The sequence below is a fragment of the Dama dama genome, chromosome 31 (assembly GCF_033118175.1).
Source record: "Dama dama isolate Ldn47 chromosome 31, ASM3311817v1, whole genome shotgun sequence".
NCBI classification, from domain to species: Eukaryota; Metazoa; Chordata; class Mammalia; order Artiodactyla; family Cervidae; genus Dama; species Dama dama.
In genome coordinates this window covers 6,412,953-6,432,042 of record NC_083711.1, presented here as the reverse complement: position 1 = coordinate 6,432,042, position 19,090 = coordinate 6,412,953, and the positions used below count along the sequence as shown (strand labels likewise).

The window sequence follows — 19,090 nt, the reverse complement described above, 5'->3', positions numbered from 1 at the left end:
TGCCTGCTCTCTGAGGCGGGCGCTGGGAGGAAACTCTGTGTGTGATTGGTCCGCGGTAACCAGGTAACCGAAGGACGCGTTCCGGTTGGCAAGGGCCAGCCAGGCGAGCGGCCTTCAGTCGGGAGGCGGCGGCGGAAGGAGGAGGAGCTCCGAACGCGCTCTCTCCCGGCAGTGGCTGTGCGTCTCAGCGCTCGTCGGGTCCCCACCCCTTCTAAATAAGCCGGGCTGGTCGCCGCCTTCACTGACTGGTTGACTCCGGGGAGGCGGCGGCGGCGAGACAGCGGGGGTGCGGCCGGGGCCGGAGCCCTGCTCCGGGCCGGCGGCGGGGCGGACAGGAGAGAGGCAGGCGAGGCCGCGTCTACATGTGCGGCGCAGCCCAGGCATAGCCCGGGTCTGCCGGTGCCCGCCGCGCCATTGTTGGGGGAGGGGGCGGTCTGAGCTTGGCGGAGTCCGGGGCCGAGCGGAGGCGACGGCGGCGAGGAGCGGAGGCGCCCCATGGGGAACACGCTGACCTGTTGCGTGTCCCCCAGTGCCAGCCCCAAGCTGGGCCGGCGCGCGGGGCCGGCGGAGCCAGACTACGAGTCTGAGGTCTACGAGGCGGCGGCCGGAGACGCGGTGGCCGTAGCACCGGCGCCGGCTGCCGTGGAACCCACCGAGGTGGATTTCCGAGCGGGTGAAGGCCACCACCTGCAGCACATCAGCGACCGGGAGATGCCCGAAGGTAAGGAAGCGGCCGGCGCGCCTCGCCCCTCGCGGGGCCGGCGCCGTCTGCTCTCGGGCTTACCTCTGGCCTCCGCCGACCCCCAGGTCCCCCGGGAGGAAGCCGCCGCCTAGGGCTCCTTCCTGCCTGGAGTTGGCTCTCTCGGGGCTGGGCACCAAGGACGGAGGCTGGCCCTGCCTGGCGTCCCCACCCCTTATTCTTTCTCCGTCGCGTCCGGCCAGTCTTTCTCCCTCTTCTCTACCCGAACGCCCAATTCTTCCCCATTCCCTTTTCGCAACCCGACCCAAGACCCTCAAGTCTGTGGCTCCTGTTCGTGATTCTATTTAACATCTTGTGGGACTTTGTAAAGACTTTCTGATGTATTCTCTCTTTTCTCAATGAAAACTTAAATACTCCCAACTTCGGCGATATCCATCCCATCTTCCTATCCTTACCTATTCAGATGGTACCTAAGAGAAGGAACGAGGTAAGGATCTAAATACACTTCCACTCGTTAGGATAGTTGATACTCGGGACAATTAAGACAGATTTTAGGGTTTGTTATTTAAAATCAAAACTGATATCGACAGAGTTAGTGTGGCGTTAAGTAATATTCTGTCTAGAGTTGTCCTGATTGAAGCGACCTTATTCTAACTATAATTTGAAAACGATAAGAAAGAAAAAGGTTAGAGGGGGTCTTAAAATAACTGAACGGTGTGAAACGTTACTGCAACGGCTGCAGGGAATAGTTTTGTTGTTGTTGTTGTTGTTGTTTTTACCCAAAGATGATCCCACGGAGCTCTGATTAAGATTCCCACTTTGACACAAAAATGTCTTCAGCTCCCCAGCTTTAACCAACTTCACTTGCATGTTGCCTCTTCTAAGGGAGGATTGGGGGTGGTTCCTGAGACTGTTGGTCAAAAGTTTCAAAGGAGAAAAAAGAAATTCAGACTTTAATTTGTAATACAAAGATTTGGCAGTTAAGATGGCAGATCCTGCAGGAAAGTTGTCCCCATGGCTACCTCTCCTTCCAACCCCCTCCTGCCAGTGGAATCCTATTCAACTTTTATAGTGTTCAGGTAAAATTCTGAAGACGAAGTGGCTGGGGGTGGGGGTGGGTTGTCATGGAGAAGAGGAGAGAGAGGAGAGGAAATGTTTGATTTTTTTTTTTTTCCTCTAGAATTTTGAAACTGGACAGCTCTAGGTTTTAAAAAAAAAGATTCTGGATGACACTGTGGCTCATTAATAAAGACTGTGTTCTTTAAAGTAGTAAACATTGTGCCGTGAAGATGTTAAAGCCCCAGTGGCCCACTTGTTTCATTTAAATGCCAGAGAGTATTTCTTTATTTCATAGAGGAAATGTCTTATAGCTCTTCTATTTAAATTTTATTTGGGTTTACTTAATTTCTTTCAAAGTTAGAATAGGTAAGCCTGTGGACTCACCCATGTGATGGACATGGCTTTGTAAGTGGAAAGTACTCCCTTTTCAGAATAGTCAGATACTGTGAAAGAACAAATTATGTAAATTAATTGTAGCTTTAAAAAACAAAGCTTGTGCATACCTGTGAAAACTGCTCAGCTTGTTGCTATAAGGTAAGCCTCTAAGTGATTTTAAAAAACAGTAGTAGGCTAGTGTAGGGAGACCAAAGTTGGACTTCTGTATGATTCTTTTACGATTTACAACGTATTTTCGGGTGTATTTCACCTGACCCTTCTTCCATCTATAAATAAGGCCTGTGAATATTCTCCCTGTGATGCCAATGAAGAAGCCAAGACTTAGAGCTCTGAAATAACTGTGTAACATAGCTACTGAACAGAAGAGACAGACTTGAGAGTGGTAGATACACCAAATTCAGTTGTTGGGTGCTTAAAAAAAAGTTTGGAATGCACTTTTTATTTTATAATTTATCCATAAGATAGGCCTAACTCAACTTCAGTTTGGTTATTTCCATTTGAGTTTATTGTTCACAACTCAGAAGCAACACATACCTCTCCATTCTGTGTCTGTACATTTATTACAATGGATAGGAATAAAAGAAGTCGTGAAATAGCCTCAATTTACCAGTCAGGTAAACATGTTGGTATATTTTAAAGAGTTTGTTCTGCTGACTCGAATTGAAGCCAAGAGTGCCCTGGACAGAGGGACATTAGGAGAAACCGGTAAGCGGGCAGGTAAGGTACGAAGCATTTAGTGAGGGGGAGTGCTGAGTCGGGAACTAGAAAAAGAGAGTTCATGAGCACAGGATTTACCTTTTTATGTTTGACATGACTGTTAAAATTTTACTTAAATTTGTCTCTCTTTTTTGGCATTCCATAAAGTGATGAGAGAAACCTCAATTTCAGCATTTGCCTATTATTAAGTTTCCATAAATATGAGGTCAGAACACAAATGTAAGGTGCAAGCACATTGGAAGTTTGCTCTTAATGTTTTTATTTCAGACAATTTTATATCAGTTTCCCTGGAAACTGAGAAATACCTGCATTGATATAAAACATTTTGGCTTTTCTGCAATGAAGAATTATTTGGTTACTTAGACAAAACCAAACATAAATGATGCTGTGTTTTTTTCTTCAGAAACCTTTGAGAAGAACATGATTTCTTCAAGCTGTTTCAGTTAACTCCTAAGAACCTAGTATAAATATCAGATAGACTCAAAAGAATTTTGTCGCTATCTTGCCTTTCACAGTGTATCTAATGTAGCTGATGTTAGTGTCAATAATAGAAAATAAGGTGCTGAGGTCCTGTTACCGGATTTTACTACTATGCATCAGCTTTTCAAACGGCCTTTATATTCTCCTCTCAGGAACTTTGCTCATTCTCTGGTGCAAGCTGCTCTCTCAAGTGATTCCTTCCTTCCATCCTCCAAGGAGTGGGTAGGGAAGGAATTGACAACGTAATGGGGGAAAACCTCTGAGCAACAGGTTTTTCCTCCTTTCAGTAGCTATTATAAACACTTTTTTTTTTTTTAATTTTTTGATAACAGTAAACATCTGAGGTAAAAGATTTGCAAAATACTAAAAAGTCATTCACTCATACTCAGAATATCCAGAATTTTCATTAATATTTTGGTGTTGGTTCTTCCTGAACCTTTTGTATACGAATAAACAGAATGTTGTGTTTATTGTATGAGATTGTTCTTTGTGTGCCACGTTGTAACTTTCTCTTGTAAAGTGAAGACGGGAAGCTCCTGGAACCGTGCTGACACCTGAAGCGTGCTCCAGGATGTATTTCCACGCAGCTGCATGTAGCTGTGCAGTCTGCTTTTTACCACCTGTTTAATGGTTGGAGCATCATTCATTTACCCACCCTTTATGGTTGTCTTTTATAATCTCATCATATTGATTTAATCTGGGCACAGACATAAAAAGTGATGTATCGTACTTCCCTGTAGAATTCTGGTCTTATGGCTTTGTCTTACGACTTAATTAAATTCATAGGGTGAGTCATTTTGTAATTAAGGTATTTTAACATTAAGTGTTCTTTCCCCAAATTAAAGTTACCATTGATTTTTCACTGAACAGTAGATTTCCTCTCTTAGGTTTTTGTGGGTCTTGGTAACCTGTCGGTGTCTTTGAGTCTGAGTAACTAAACTACCACTCGAAGAGATCTGAAATTAATGCTGGTCTTGGGTGACAGACACATCAAAGGACAGCATTAGAAGAAATCTTAGATGATGAAGGAAAATTGGGAGAAGCATAAATGATTTGGGGGTACACTGAAATGGATGATTATTGGGCACCATTTAGGGGCAGGACAAACAGAGGTTATACTGACAAAACCCAAACCCTAACTCTGGTCTTTACTTCCTAGAGGTACCTGGGGCCTGTTGACACAGGAATAATGTCAAGTAGCGAGACACTGAGAAGAAAGAAAATGATGGTCATGGACTGGGGAGGGAGCAGTGTTACTGGGGGTGGTCTCCTTAAGTGACAGTGAGCATCCTAGGAGTGAGGGGGAGCCATGTGAGGTCCTCAGAAGGAAATATGCTCGGTGTAGGCAGAGGACAGAAAGAGGGTGGCTGCAGCTGAGTAAAAGAATGCCAGGAGGAATATCAGGGGGTTAAGGCCTTGTGTCTAGTAGACCTTGACAAGAAAAAATACGGATTTTAGTCTAATTGTAATGGGAAACCATTGAAAGGTTATATGCAAGGGAATGGTGATAATTCTTAAAGAAGGCGAAGGAGACGTGGGGAGAGGGGAGGGAGATCAGACGAGCTACTCTAACGTGGGCAGGGGTAGAATGAAGCAGGGAGACAAGCTAGGAGGCTGGTGTAGTCACTCAGCTGAGAGCCAACAGTGGTTTGAACAAAAAAGCAACATTAATAAGGGCCTAAAATAGGCTGACTTGAAGAAACTGAGTGAATCTAAAAGTAGGCTAACAACAATATGAATGGGATAAGTCACAGAAAAAGAAATGCAGATGGCTTTTAAGCATATCCTCACACATAAGAGAAATGAAAATACAACTACTGTAGCTTGTGTTGGGAGAAAATTCAGAAACTTGGCACTGCATTCTTTGGTGATACTGAAGAAAGTTACATTCATATATTGCTGGTAAAAATGGGAAATTGGTCAACCCTTGAAGGGGAAGTTTGCACAGTCTCACTTAATCCAGAGATTCTACTAAAGGAATTTATTCTGAAGGTATAGGCTGCATATGTTGCATGACCTTCAGTAGCAAAATACTGGAAATAATTCAGATGTCCAGTAAGGGACTGGTAAACTAGCACATCCAGACACTGAAGAATTAGGGAGCTGTGAAGGAGCTCTCTCCACTGTTAATGACTTCATCTCCAGGGGATGTTAACCTGAAAAAAAATGGGGAGAAAATATACACTAATCTCCATGACAGAAGCAGGAGAAATGATATGTATTTGCTTATTAAAGAAGAAAAAGGAAGAACACTAGGAGAAATGCTTGCCCTTGGGTACTCTTATCCTCTTTCCTTTAGTGGGTGGCCTGACTCAATGACATGAGTTTGCACAAACAGAATCGTGTAGGACTGGGAAGCCTGGCGTGCTGCAGTCCATGGAGTTGCAAAGTCAGACACAACTTAGTGACTGAACAACAACAAAGCACTATTTATTTAAGATGTTATTTGGCTGAGGGTGATAAGTGGACATCAATTTTCCTATGAAATGCTAAATGTTCACTTTTGGCTTTTGAGTTAATTTGTGAAAGCTGTGATGTGTCATTTATTATGCTTTATATAGTATATCCCCTCATGGATTGCAGCCTTGTCATGGTGAAGGGGCTTGTGTAACTCAGTGAAGCTATAGTGTATGGATTGCTCTTGAATTTCATTTGATTCTTATCATGTTCTGAGTTAGGCAGTGTAGGGATTCTTCTCTGAGGTATAGAATTGTCCAAGGTTTTACTCATTTTTAAAACCTTGATAGATCAGGACTGTAAATTCCATATACATGACATATAGGGATAAAATTTATTGATGTCATTTTGTGCTCTGCTTTGAAATACTACCTTTTTTCTCGCCCCTTTTAGAAAAATTGTTTATTTTTAGGGTATTAAAGTAATAAAACTTGAAGAGTTAAAACAGTAACATTGTATGATGTGAAATGAAATCACCGTAGCTTGCAACCCAGAAAGGTTCTTAAAAGTCCAAGAAGCCCGAGCTAAGTACTCTTTAGAAATACATAAAGCCAGGTATACTTACCTGTATATCATCTCTTGGTCATCATCATTACAGCATTTGATTGAAGATTAAGGTAAGGCAGGACTGAGAACCAAGTTAGAGGCAAGTTGAGAAGCAGTTTGGAAGCCAGGTTGGTCAGAAACTGGGGAAGCAGGTCAGTTGAGGGGGTTGCAGGAGCATGCTGTGTGCCCTCTCGTGAGACAGCCCAGGTCAGCATCTGCTGGCAAGAACCGCTTGGCTAGGGTGTAAAGTGTGGACTCAGATGAAATCACCGGATGACTGTAAGACATGAAATGTGTTATTAGCCGTAAAACTAATATACTGTACTACTAGGGGTGATAGGGCAGTTCAGTAAATGGAGTAAACCTTTAAGTAAACTGGAGCGCAGAAGATGGCCCAGAAAATGCTGACAGTCCTGTTTAATTGCAATATATTAAGTGAAGAAGAACTAAAGAGCCTCTTGATGCAGGTGAAAGTGAAAGAGGAGAGTGAAAAAGTTGGCTTAAAGCTCAACATTCAGAAAACTAAGATCATTGCATACAGTCCCATCACTTCATGGCAAATAGATGTGGAAACAGTGGCTGACTTTATTTTTCTGGGCTCCAAAATCACTGCGGATGGTGATTGCAGCCATGAAATTAAAAGACGCTTGCTCCTTAGAAGAAAAGTTATGACCAACCTAGACAGCATACTAAAAAGCAGAGACAGTACTTTGCCAACAAAGGTCCATCTAGTCAAGGCCATGGTTTTTCAGTGGTCATGTATGGATGTGAGAGTTGGACTATACAGAAAGCTGAGCGCCAAAGAATTGATGCTTTTGAACTGTGGTGTTGGAGAAGACCCCTGAGAGTCCCTTGGACTGCAAGGAGATCCAACCAGTCCATCCTAAAGGAGATGAGTCCTGGATGTTCATTGGAAGGACTGATGTTGAAGGTGAAACTCCAATACTCTGGCCACCTGATGCAGAGAGCTGACTCATTTGAAAAGACCCTGATGCTGGGAAAGATTGAGGGCAGGCAGAGAAGGGGACGACAGAGGATGAGATGGTTGGATGGAATCATCGGCACAATGGACATGGGTTTGGGTGGACTCCGGGAGTTGGTGATGGACAGGGAGGCCTGGCATGCTGCGATTCATGGGGTCGCAAAGAGTCGGACTCGACTGAACTGAACTGAACTGAAGTCAGTATGTTGGCATTAGTCTCCTCCAGTCAGATGATTTCTTGGTCACTACCCTGTCTCTGATATTTTGACAGGGAAAAATCATTTATTGACAGTTTGACAGCATAATTTTAACACTTTTAGGCTTCAGTAATGCATCTTGTTTGTCCTAAGTTGCCTTTATTTTCATATTTTTAACATCTGCAATTGAGATGGATCCTCATGATTGATAGAATGTTAGGTTGGAGGAAAAGTAATGTTCAGTGACCTGGTATTTTGCAGGTTTCCTCCTGGGAGTGTTTATATTAAGACCCGAACTTAAATTTTTTTAGTCATCCTTTTTCCACATAAGTCTATCATGCTGTCAAATAAGTTGCAATTTAAATTGGTAATATAAAAGTGATGGGTCTTAAAATATAACTTTAATGATAACCTCTAATCATAAGCTCAAGAATATTTCTCCTGGGTTAAAACATTCTTAAAGATTGCTAGAGAAGTAATTTTAGGAAGAATTCACATATAAAATGCACAGTAATTTCTCAAAATACCTCTAACATTACTGTGTGTGCTTGTGGGAGAGGGGATGAGGGGAAGTGTGGGTGGTAATGCTTTGCTTCAGAGTTGACAGTCTTACCTTTGTGACAGTGAAGAGTACGGTAGATTTTTTTCATCGTCTCCTTAGACTCTTGGCGAAACAGTTAATGGAGTGTGCAGAAATATTGTGTGTATGTATGAGTTTACTGTCTAATGGCTCACCTGTCAAGTCTATTATAAAATAGTGATGTAGTTTTCACTGGCAAAAAGTGCAAGTTGTATAGAAAATTGTTATATAGGCTGTAAACAGAAGATTAATATTTTCTGAAAACCTCATGCAAATTGACAGCAGTAAGGCCCTGGTATGTTTAGTATGTATGAATGATAGGCAGCTCACCAAAGTGGAAATGATGCTGATAATTATGGGAAAGTAGTAAAATCTGTGTAATCGAAAGAAATACAGATTAGATCTACAGTGCTGTTCCTTATTTATATTAGTAGGACTTCCCCCCCGCCTCTCAACTGTACAGAGCAGGGGTCGGAACTAAAACTGTCATGATTGGTAATATTATACATTAATGTGGCCCCACCTTCTTCAGGAAGCAGTTTAGCACTGTACCTTGAGCCATGAAAATGATCTAACCTTTTGGCTTAGACATCCCACTTTTGAAGATCTTTGCTAAGGAGATAAATCCATTATTTATTTAAAAAGCTGTATAACAATAGATGAAAAGTTTCCTCATCAAAGAATAGAACGTTGTAAGTACCTAAACCCCAGCAATAGGGGATTGGCTAAGTCCAGCACAGGAATAACGCTTGATGGGCTGTTGTGTATTCATTAAACAGTAAATATGCAACAGTCAGATGTAGAAGGGTTGTTAGTAACAAGAAGACATAAATTATACACTAATTAGAGCTTTTTCTAATGTATAAGGAAAACAACTAAAAGTAAGGGTTGTAAGTCTGTGGGTTAATTTTTAAATAGGGTCATTTTGGCTCATGCAAATTTTTGTTCATGACATTTGTTAAAGGAATGAGCAAGTGACTTTTACCTTTCCCCACCTTCATTGTGATCATCAGTACTGCTGGTTAACTAGGTCTCTTTCAGTTGCAAGTTTGAGAAAATGTCTCAGAATAGCTTAAATTAAAAAATATATATATTGACTTTTATATAACTGGAGTTGAATGAGTAAATTAAGCAGTACTTGACCCAGGAGTTCAATGACCTCACAGCCTATCTCAGTTCTGCTGTCCTCTGTTGATCTCTCCTGAAAAGCCTTTCCCCTCATGATGGCAAGAGGAGTGTCCAGCAGCCCCAGACTAGCTAAGGGTCCTAGGGCACCGCTCTGCCTTCTTCTGCTTCTTGGGAAGTTCCAGGAAAGCTGTGATCTATCAGTCAGTTCTGGGTCATGTGCCCACCCTTGAAACCTCTAGGGTAGGGTAGGGGGAGTGCCAGCTCTTTTCTGATCACTTGGGCAAGTTTACTGTTTTCCTGCGTGTTGTCATTTCTTTTATCCCAGCCTTCTTGCTTTCTGTGTATAGATCCGTAGTAGCACATCATAGCATACCTGTAACACACCCTGGTTTGGCAGGGGTGTGTGTGTGTGTGTGTGTGTGTGTGTGTGTGTGCGCGTGCGCGCATACCTGTAACACACCCTGGTTTGGCAGGGTGTGTATGTGTGTGTGTGTGTGTGTGTGTGTGCGCATACCTGTAACACACCCTGGTTTGGCAGGGTGTGTGTGTGTGTGTGTGTGTGTGTGTGTGTGTGAAAGCTTGCTTCTCTTTGATCCGGACACTTATTTTTCCTGGACTTCCATTGACTCTTGTTAAATTTTACCATTCCATATGGCTACTTTGCAAGCATTTCTGCTTATTTTTAGATTCCAGTGTAGTCTGTTTACTTTCTGGTACAGTTAAGTAGTCATGAATCCTTTCAGAAGCCTTAGGTCGAAAGTCTGTGCCTGTCAACTTTGTGTATAGCTGAAATAATTTATTTTCCCAGCGTCCCACTTTTCAAATATGTAGGGGGAAAAAACTTTAAAATAATTTTATGGGTCTTTTACATAAAACTGTTGAGTAGAATATTTTCTCCAAAAACAGCTTAATAAACTCCAAATGCAGTGAAGGAATTTTCACGAAGAACAAAGCAGTCGGTTTAGCTATGTAAATTTCTAGTGCTGGCAGTAACAATTAAATTCCCATTAAACCAGGAAGTCCCAAATTACTGTTCATGCAAAATTCTTTCTTTGGGGAAGAAAAGGATTCTAGGTAGATAACATTTGTGAAATGCTGGGTCAGACAGAATTCACTGTGGGACTGGTTAGTTTTTATTTATTTATTTTTTCATTTATTTTTATTAGTTGGAGGCTAATTACTTTACAATATTGTAGTAGTTTTTGCCATACGGGATGGGGAACACATGGTTAGTTTTTAATATATCAATTGTATATATTCTTTTGATTCTCAGCGATAATGTGTAAATCACGTTGACCACCAAAGACCCCTTTAAAAATAGGCCAATTATTATATGGTTTGGGAAATGCTGCCTTAACTGTTGCTCTTTAAAAATCTTGGTCCAGTTTCTTAAAAGATTGTTTAATTGGTTTGAGGTGGACTTCACTAAGTAACTGCCCATAGGGCTTTTACGTTTGTTTTAAACAACAACCTTACTGTCCAGCATGGCAGCTTGTGCTTGCTTGATATTTCTGCCTAAATAGAAGACTGTCCCACCTTGGTGCAAGGTGAACTGCCAGCAGACCCACCTTTTTTATGTAGGTATGGGCAAAATTTTTTTCAAGCAGCCCTTTGATGTGCTCCAGGAAGTACTCTTACTGAAGCCCTCTATTAATCATGCAGCATGAAAGGAAGAAGTGAGAGTTTAGCTTTGGAAATAGAGGGCAAAGTTAAAACTCACTATCCTGGAAGTGTTCCTATGGATCAGAACATTGAACTCTTATATAATCCTCTTAAATCTGCCATGATGAATAGCCCCTAGATAAACGGCAGCCAACTAAATGAGTTCGTTTGTTGAGTGTAGTTGGAATTAGCCATTAGATTGTCTGAAGAACGTTTGCCAAAAGCAGCTCATTTGGTTATAGCATATTTGATTGATTGAGCTGGTATCTGATAGTAATTGACTACAGCATAACTTGCTTCTTGAGACTTCCTGAAATGTGCTAGTAATACCAGCTTAAAGAGAGGTGACTGAATTTTTAATCAATACGTAGGAGGGGAATCACATACATGATTTGCTTAAAAGTGGCATAGATTAGGTGCAAGTTAAAAAACAAAAAAGCCTAAGACATAGCCCTGGTTTTATTCCACATATATGGAGACTTTCTACAATTTTTCTGTTTCCCAATAGAATTTTTGTATTGTTGCCTTTACTACAGTTTCCTTCTTGTCATTACTAAACGCTCTTCTTAAGACTATTAAACTTGATTAAAATCAGCGTGTAGCTGTTTTAAAAGTCATGTCTTTTTCTACTCAACTAAATTGTCACACCTTTTTCTCTCTTTTTCCTGTGCAGACTTAGCTTTGGAATCAAACCCTTCTGACCACCCAAGGGCAAGCACAATTTTCCTGAGCAAATCTCAAACGGACGGTAAGACAGTGTTTCCCCCCCCTAAGAAAAAGATTGAAAACTGTTTTTGTTTTGTGTATTATAGGAAGATACAGAAAAGCACTGAGAATGGTTTAAATATTTTTTTTCATATGTGATAATATTTTAATATGTGATGTTTTATTTTAATATGTGATGATACATTTTTCATTTAGGTGTCACTGTTTTAATGAGGAGAAACACCTAGACCATCTGTTTATACACTTTGCTATTTCTTTAGCAGCAGTCAGCTTGCCACATGATTTAGTTGTGGTCTGTTTTTCCATGCTACTTTGTCCTTTTCCTTTGCTCCAAGAGCACATGAGTTAAAGATGAATGACACGGTTTAGGTCACAGTTAGGTTTGCATAGTCAGTTGTTATTGACGGGAGTCGAGGCTTGTGATTTCGGCACCATTTTACACAGTGCTCAACCGGGTGAACCTCTCTCACATCCAGATTCATGTGAATTTTTAAGTTCTTTTAAAAGTTCTTATAAGAACTTTTAGCTCTTCAAAGTTCTTTCATCCTGATGTAGTGCTGGGTCAGGGTAATCAGACCAATGTGCCTGCCATATGGGATTTTCCAGAAGGTTATCCTCAGTATGGGAAACCTTGTGTAAATTTCCAGTGTCCTGCTTGTTTTAAGATGAGAATCAGAAGTTTTTGCACTCCTGCTTGTCTTGCCTGCTTGTCTTCCTTAATATATGTTAAATCCTAGTTTATTTGCTAAAAAGCCATATATGATCAGGTTTTTCGGTTGTTTATGAGAGCAGGAATACCAGAAGTGAACGTTCTATAATATTTGAAGTAATGCAGCACAGTAAAAAATAGAGGGTTCTTTTCCTCTTTTATTTTCATTAGATTACTGATTTTTATCCAAGGGTCTGTCTCAGGAACAGCCAGACGGAAGAGGGCCAGGCATGGGGGCAGGGCCCAGAGTGTACCACATGTTCTCCAACCTGGGAGCTCCTGGGGTTTCTAGTTTGCATTTTCTTAAAGTGTGTGTACTTTGCCTTGAGGCAATTATTTTTAGTTAGGATTACTGTATTTCTCAGTCTTTTCCAGACTCATGAGCTGCTCACACTGTAGAGAGACGGTGGAGAGAGTAAAAGAAACACTATCCCATGCCCCTGTCTCTGCTCAGTCTAAAGGAATTCGTGCTTGTGATGCCATGGGAAAGTGTTTGGCCTAAGACCCTCTTTGAGCTTATATTCTTCTGGCCTTTGTTGGAGCAAAACAGTTCTATGTGCTGTCGATGTATGTTCAGTGAGGTCAGCATGTATGTTAAAATTTATAGATTACTTTCCAGTGTGTCAAGAACCTGTATTTTTTAAGTTGGGTGTTTGAGTAGGTGACCAATAAGTGGTTCAGGATGCTTCCAGAGACACGGGTGCTTGACCAGAAACTGGAACTTAGAGTTGTCATCTGTTAATCCTGGTGACTAAAGTACATGTAGAACTAGAAAATACTACATACTGTGCAGCTGGTAAATTTTTTTATTAGCTAAATATCTCACCTGGCCTAATTTGCTTTGTCCTTTTCTTTTGTAAATGGAGACTTTGCTTTGTACCTAATACAGAGTATCTGTTAGTATTAGTCAATAGTAAAACTAAGTTTTTAGATATTATTTATAGGATTCATTTTGCTGGGTGATTTAAATTATATATTTTGTTGGAAATTATTTTAAAAAACAGAATGAAATTTTAACTCATTGTGTATATTGGTAATCCATCAGATAATTAGTGACTTATTTTTCTATGGTAGTTTTATCAGAATTCATCAGTTAATTTTTTTTTATTCTTAGTGCGAGAAAAGAGGAAGAGCAACCATTTAAACCATGTAAGTAAATAGTTGAAAAGTTAAGAAATCAATAGTTTGATTAATTAAAAGCATGTCTGCCATGATTCCTAAAAAGTATGATGGATCCAATACTGTTAGCATTAACCTCTTATTTATAAAATTTCTGAATCTCTAGTTCCTAATTATCAAGTATATTCAGAAAGGTTTTTGACTTAGTAGTACCCTTTTCTTTTTTTAAGGGTCCTGACATTTAAGTTAAATTTCAATAATATGATTATAGCATAAAGATCTACCTTAAATTCTTTTGCCTTAAATTTTTTATCTTAGTTTTTAACCAAAGTAATAAAAGTGTAATAGGTAATTTAATTTTTAGCACCGTCCATTGACTTCTTGGCACAACAGGTGAAAGCTTAACTTCCTCGTCCACCGTGATTTTATTTCCCTCCTTCTGTTCCCTTTACATGCATCAGTTTTTATTAAATCGGAATCCCTGTTTACATTATGATGACTAAGCAAGTGTTGTTCCTTGCTGAGCCATGTAGTTCTCTGTGCCACCTCCTTACGCACCTTTCATTCTTCTTCTTCAATATTAATGAAATCTGAGCACTTCCACACTTCTCAGGGTAATCCAGTTCTGCTTTTTCTAGCAAACATGATCTCACACAGCCCAACATAGTTGAGTAGCTCCCTGGCCAGTCTCCTTGTTTTCACATTCTTCATTTTTTTTCTGTGGAATTAATTTCCTGACTATATTCACTTGCCTGTTTTCTAACAGCTATTTTTTTCCCCAAATGTTGTAACATTTGTCACATGCCTGTCAAAAATATTTACCATCCACAAAACCACATCTGTTCCATTTCTTCTTGGAGACACTCTTCGCCAACCTTTTGTCTTCCTACCCCCTACATACTAATGATTCCTGGACTGGCTCTGTGCCTGTTTTCCTGGGATATCTGTGTGAAGTCACCTGGGATCTCACATCACTGCTCTCTCGTGTTGGATCCCGTATGTCCTAGATTCTGTTTCCCTCTGTCCTGTTTTACTGGAGCACATTTTCCTGGAAAAAGGCACATGAGCAAAAATTTTATAAAGACCTAGCCTCTGTGAAACTCCTTCTATTTGATAAAGTGTAAAATTCTAGGTCGAAACTAATTTTTGCAGTTTTAGAGACATTTCCCTCTTGTCTTCTCATTTACAGTGTTGCTCTTAAATCTATTGAATTTGATACATTGTATATTACCAAGTTAGTCTTTTCTCCATTCCTTCCTCCTGTGGAACCTTGTAGTACCCTCTGTCTTTGTGGGGTTTTGAAATTTCATAACATGGTTTGGTATAGACCTTGTCACGCTATTGGGGCATTTAAACATGCAGAACATCTTTTCTTCTAGTGAATTTTTTTGTGTGCTGCTTTGGTATTTTCTATTTTTTTCTTTTGGATTCCTGTTAGATGTTGAAAATTTTAGAGCAATATTTCTGCACAGATTTTTTTCCCCTTCTGTTTTCCATTTTGTCTTCTTGTCCTACTTCATGGAGGTTTCCTTGACTCTGCTCTAATCCTTCTATTGAATATATTGTTTTGTCTACCTTATTTTTTAGAGTTCTCTTCCATCCTTTCATTCTTTTTTTCACTGATGCAATTTCTCATCCTTCTGTAGATGTTGAAGATATTTTTTTAAGTTTTTATTTGCTCCTGGATTTTTATCATTCCCATCAGTTCCTTCTCCCTGCTTTGATCTGTGACTTCTTGGAGGTTTCCCTCAAACATGTGATGGTCCCTCGCTGTCTGTTAAGATCTAATTGGAAGCATCACTTTGCTAACTGACAGACCTCACTGCACGGATTTGGCGACCACGTCTCTGAATTTTGAACCTGCCTTGGGTTCTGTAAGACAGATTGGTTTTGTTGTTCCTGGCCCAGTCACTCTGTAGTTCCAAGGTTGTGCTTCCTCTGTTATGCCATGTCAGTTACTACTCCTTTATCTCATTTTTTCATCTTTCAAACATAAAAAATCATCTGCAGTTTATCCTGTCTTGGGTACAGCTTTTTTAAAAAAATACTTTTAATTCTAATGAGATGATATCTCTGAAAGAAGGTGGGAAAAGAAGTAGATTTGTGGTTGGTCCACTCAAATTTGGATTTATACTTTGAATGTAAATTCTAAGTTTAAAAGTTTTAATTCAGTATAGTTAATGATATTGATTCAGACAATACTTTCTATTATACCTACAATTAAAATACTGTACATTTCTACTAAGGCCTTGATTAAGAATCCTGTTCAAACTACTCATCCTGCCACATTGTCCATTAATGTGCAGTAATGTGGATGGAGTAGTTTACACTAATGCACTTCTTGTTGTTTTGTTGCTAAGTCAGACATGACTCTTTTGCAACCCCAGGGACTGTATCCCACCAGGCTCCCCTGTTCATGGACTTTTCCAGGCAAGAATACTGGAGTGGGTTGCTATTTCCTTCTTCAGGGGATCTTCCTGATTGAGGGATCAAACCTGCGTCTCTTGCATTGGCAGGTGGATTCTTCACCCACTGAGTCACCCACTTAGCCCCACGCTAATGCATAGAATATTACAAAATTTTAAGTTAAAGTCTTAATAATTATTAATAAACACATCTAAAGCTTATGGAAAGGGGAAGAAAAAAGTGAATTTCAGCTTAATTTTTTTGATGGGTTAAACTCAGAGGCAGTAGGCAGAATGGGAAGATTCACTTGGGTGGAGGCAGAATTTCAACAGGTGCTTGACTTTTAATGATAAGTTTTGGGGGGGATTGTTACTTATTAGTCTTCCAGTATGGTGATTTTCTAGTCTTTGCCATTAAACCTGAAGTCTACTAAGTAAGCCTTTTCCCTTCTTGTAAAGATTGTAGAAGTCCATCTGTTCTGTCCTTAGCTCTGAATGAAGGTAAATACTCTTCTTCATTGAACATTAAACTATCAGTGAGTGGGTTTTGCTGTTTGATTTTTGTATTTGCATTTTATATCATTAATCTTTGTCAGTGTAGTTTATTGAGGTTTTGAGCCAGTGATGATAAGGCTTTAATCATAAAGGACAGTTACCTTAAATTTTAAAGTGAGATGAGGGGAAAGTAATCTGTTGACAGCTAATACATCCAGGCTTTGCTCAGAGGCTTTAATTCTGCCATCCTTTAGTGAATAGTAGATGTCAAAAGTTTGAATTGCTTCAGGAGTAGGCCTGGAGAAGTGTTCACTATTTCTTTGGTAGGATCTAGCCAGTAGTCTGTAGGTTACTGATAGACTAAATGAGCACCCATAGTCTGTAGGGCTACGTCTGATTAAACTTGTTAAACGTTTCAGCACTAATATTTCCAAAGATAAACAGATATAATTCATAATAAAGAAAAAGTTTTAATAGAGAAAAACGGGATAAATGTTACCCAAAGCCAAAGCTCTACAAACTAGTCTATATTTTGGTGCATTTTCTTACTATTTTTATTCCCCTCATAGATAGATTTTATAGTCAGAACTGACTTTTACTGTGTGTAATGTGTCATACTGTTAATAGTGGTGGCCTTTTAAAAGATAACTTCATTTAGAATATAACTATTTGAATGAACAGTTTTCATGCTGTGTCTCTTTCAAGATTCTAAAATTACACATTAACCAGATGGCTTAAGGAATATATGAGTTTCAGTTTAAATCATTTCTAGCCTGAAGGAGAAATTCTTCCCAATAGTGGTACTTTTCGGGTATGTTATGTGTAGAACTTTTTGTTAATAAGGAGTAAGTGGCCTTGCCATAAAATACCTGAAACAAGCAAAACGGTGGCTTATACACCCATTTGGATAGTTCTTATTATTGGCTACTGGCAATGTTTATTTAAATGCTCTGTATTTTAAAAAAAAACATTGACTAGATTTTCTCCTTGTTTCACCTTTGATGCATTTGTGGAGGACACTGATAGAGTGTGACAGCGTGGTGAAAACTACTTTATTTTAATAGAAGGAAGGAAGGCTCATCTGAATTAGTAAACAAAAACCAACAAAACCAAGTGTTAAAACTGTTTGTGTTCTGTGGTATTAAAGAATGCTATTACTCAGAGCTACTGACAGTGACTGGGATTTGATTATTGGCCTTTACTTAAAGGAAGAGAATTGTCCTCACATAGTTCAGGCTGTTTTAGTATTTGACTATGGCTGTGTTTTGGGCTCTTCACAAATAAATGGATACTTCTAAAGTGTTTTAAAGATAGCTTATTCTCCTGAGGGTCTGACAAAGCTCTTTTTCACCTACCCAGCACCACTGCAGATAGTTTGAATGTGTATCATTAGCATGATTTACCTTCCAGTTGTAATCGATCTTAAATAATTGGTCAAATGCTTCTTGATTCCTAATTTGTCCCAGATTCTGTTCTCAGCAGCTGGAGGAGGAGCAGTAAGAATCTGTCACCTGGAGGAGCTTGCTTGCTTACTTAGGAGGGGGATACCAGGCAAGCAGTTGAGACCATGTAACAGGTGGTGAAACAGGTGTAAGTGTGCAGAAAGGTAGAAGTTTGGTGGTGTGGCTGCTGGCTGAGGTTTGCTGGAGGTCGATGGGGTCAAGCTTGCTGGGACAAGGAGGAGGAAGAAGCCACTGCAGGCAGAGAGCAGCATGCGCAAGGCAGCAGAGTGCCATGATGAGTGTCAGATAACATGTAGAGTAGAATTAATAAAACTGTGAGATGAGTGGAAAGTATTCTCTGAGGCTCTCCCTTGTGTAATATAATGGCAGTCTTACTTAACCGTGAAATTCTCAGAGCTGCTTTGTCTGTTTCTTGGCTGTGAGAGAATCTTAAAGCTATACCCTTTCATCCTCTAGATAAGGAAACTGAGGCTCAAAGAGATCTATGGGCTTCAGGTCACTAGTGATAGAGCAGCCCTGGCATGCCCAGCCTCTGATTCAAAAACGCTTGTTTCCTCACACTGTCTCCCAAACTAATACATTTATGATTGGCGTTCATTTACTGCAATGAAATGCTCTCACATCGATATTATATAAAGCATTGCATTTTATTGTAGTAAATGAATAGAAATAGAAATCTCTGCTGCATTTCATTGCTTAAGGAAGAAACACTGAAGTCTTACTAAAAGCTTTCTCATTACTATAAAGGCAATTTATAATAGGTGCTTTCCAGGTTCATTTGTGAGTCCTTTTTCAAGAGCAGCAGTTTATACCACATTTCTCAGATCTTGCCTGTGGAAGTTAGAGTACAGAGGTTTCCCATGGAGCTGCACGTGATGCAACACTCAGCAGTTCATGGAGTATAAGGAAAATCTTAATGCTTTATCGTTTGACATTTTAACCAAGGAAAAAACACACTTTTATAGGTTTAACTTACTGTGACATTTTCTCCTATCTCCCTTCCCCTTCAGGTATCTCCAGGGCAACTTACTAAAAAGTATAGCTCATGCCCAACCATATTTCTGGATGACAGCACAGTCAGCCAGCCTAATCTTAGAACCACAATAAAATGGTGAGTACAGCTAGGTTGCCAAGGCTAAGTGGCAGACCCCCTTCATGCTGAAAGCATCCTCGCCATACATAATTTCATTCGTTTGGTTTGTCTTTTTCAGTGATCAGGTTAAGAAACTGGTGTCAACTCTATGTTGGTTTCAAGAACCTCTCAATATG

At 40.0% G+C, this 19,090-nt stretch overlaps 1 protein-coding gene across 1 annotated transcript in view; it reads left to right on the top strand.

The window, feature by feature from the left end:
* Nucleotides 1-407: 407 nt before the first annotated feature.
* LOC133050002 (cyclin-Y-like protein 1) overlaps nucleotides 408-19,090 on the top strand; it is a 35,473-nt gene continuing 16,790 nt past the window's right edge. The window contains exons 1-4 of the mRNA XM_061134089.1: nucleotides 408-721; nucleotides 11,578-11,652; nucleotides 13,454-13,488; nucleotides 18,832-18,932. Coding sequence (XP_060990072.1) covers nucleotides 496-721; nucleotides 11,578-11,652; nucleotides 13,454-13,488; nucleotides 18,832-18,932 — 437 coding nt within the window. The 5' untranslated portion in view covers nucleotides 408-495. The remainder of the gene's footprint in view (nucleotides 722-11,577; nucleotides 11,653-13,453; nucleotides 13,489-18,831; nucleotides 18,933-19,090) is intronic.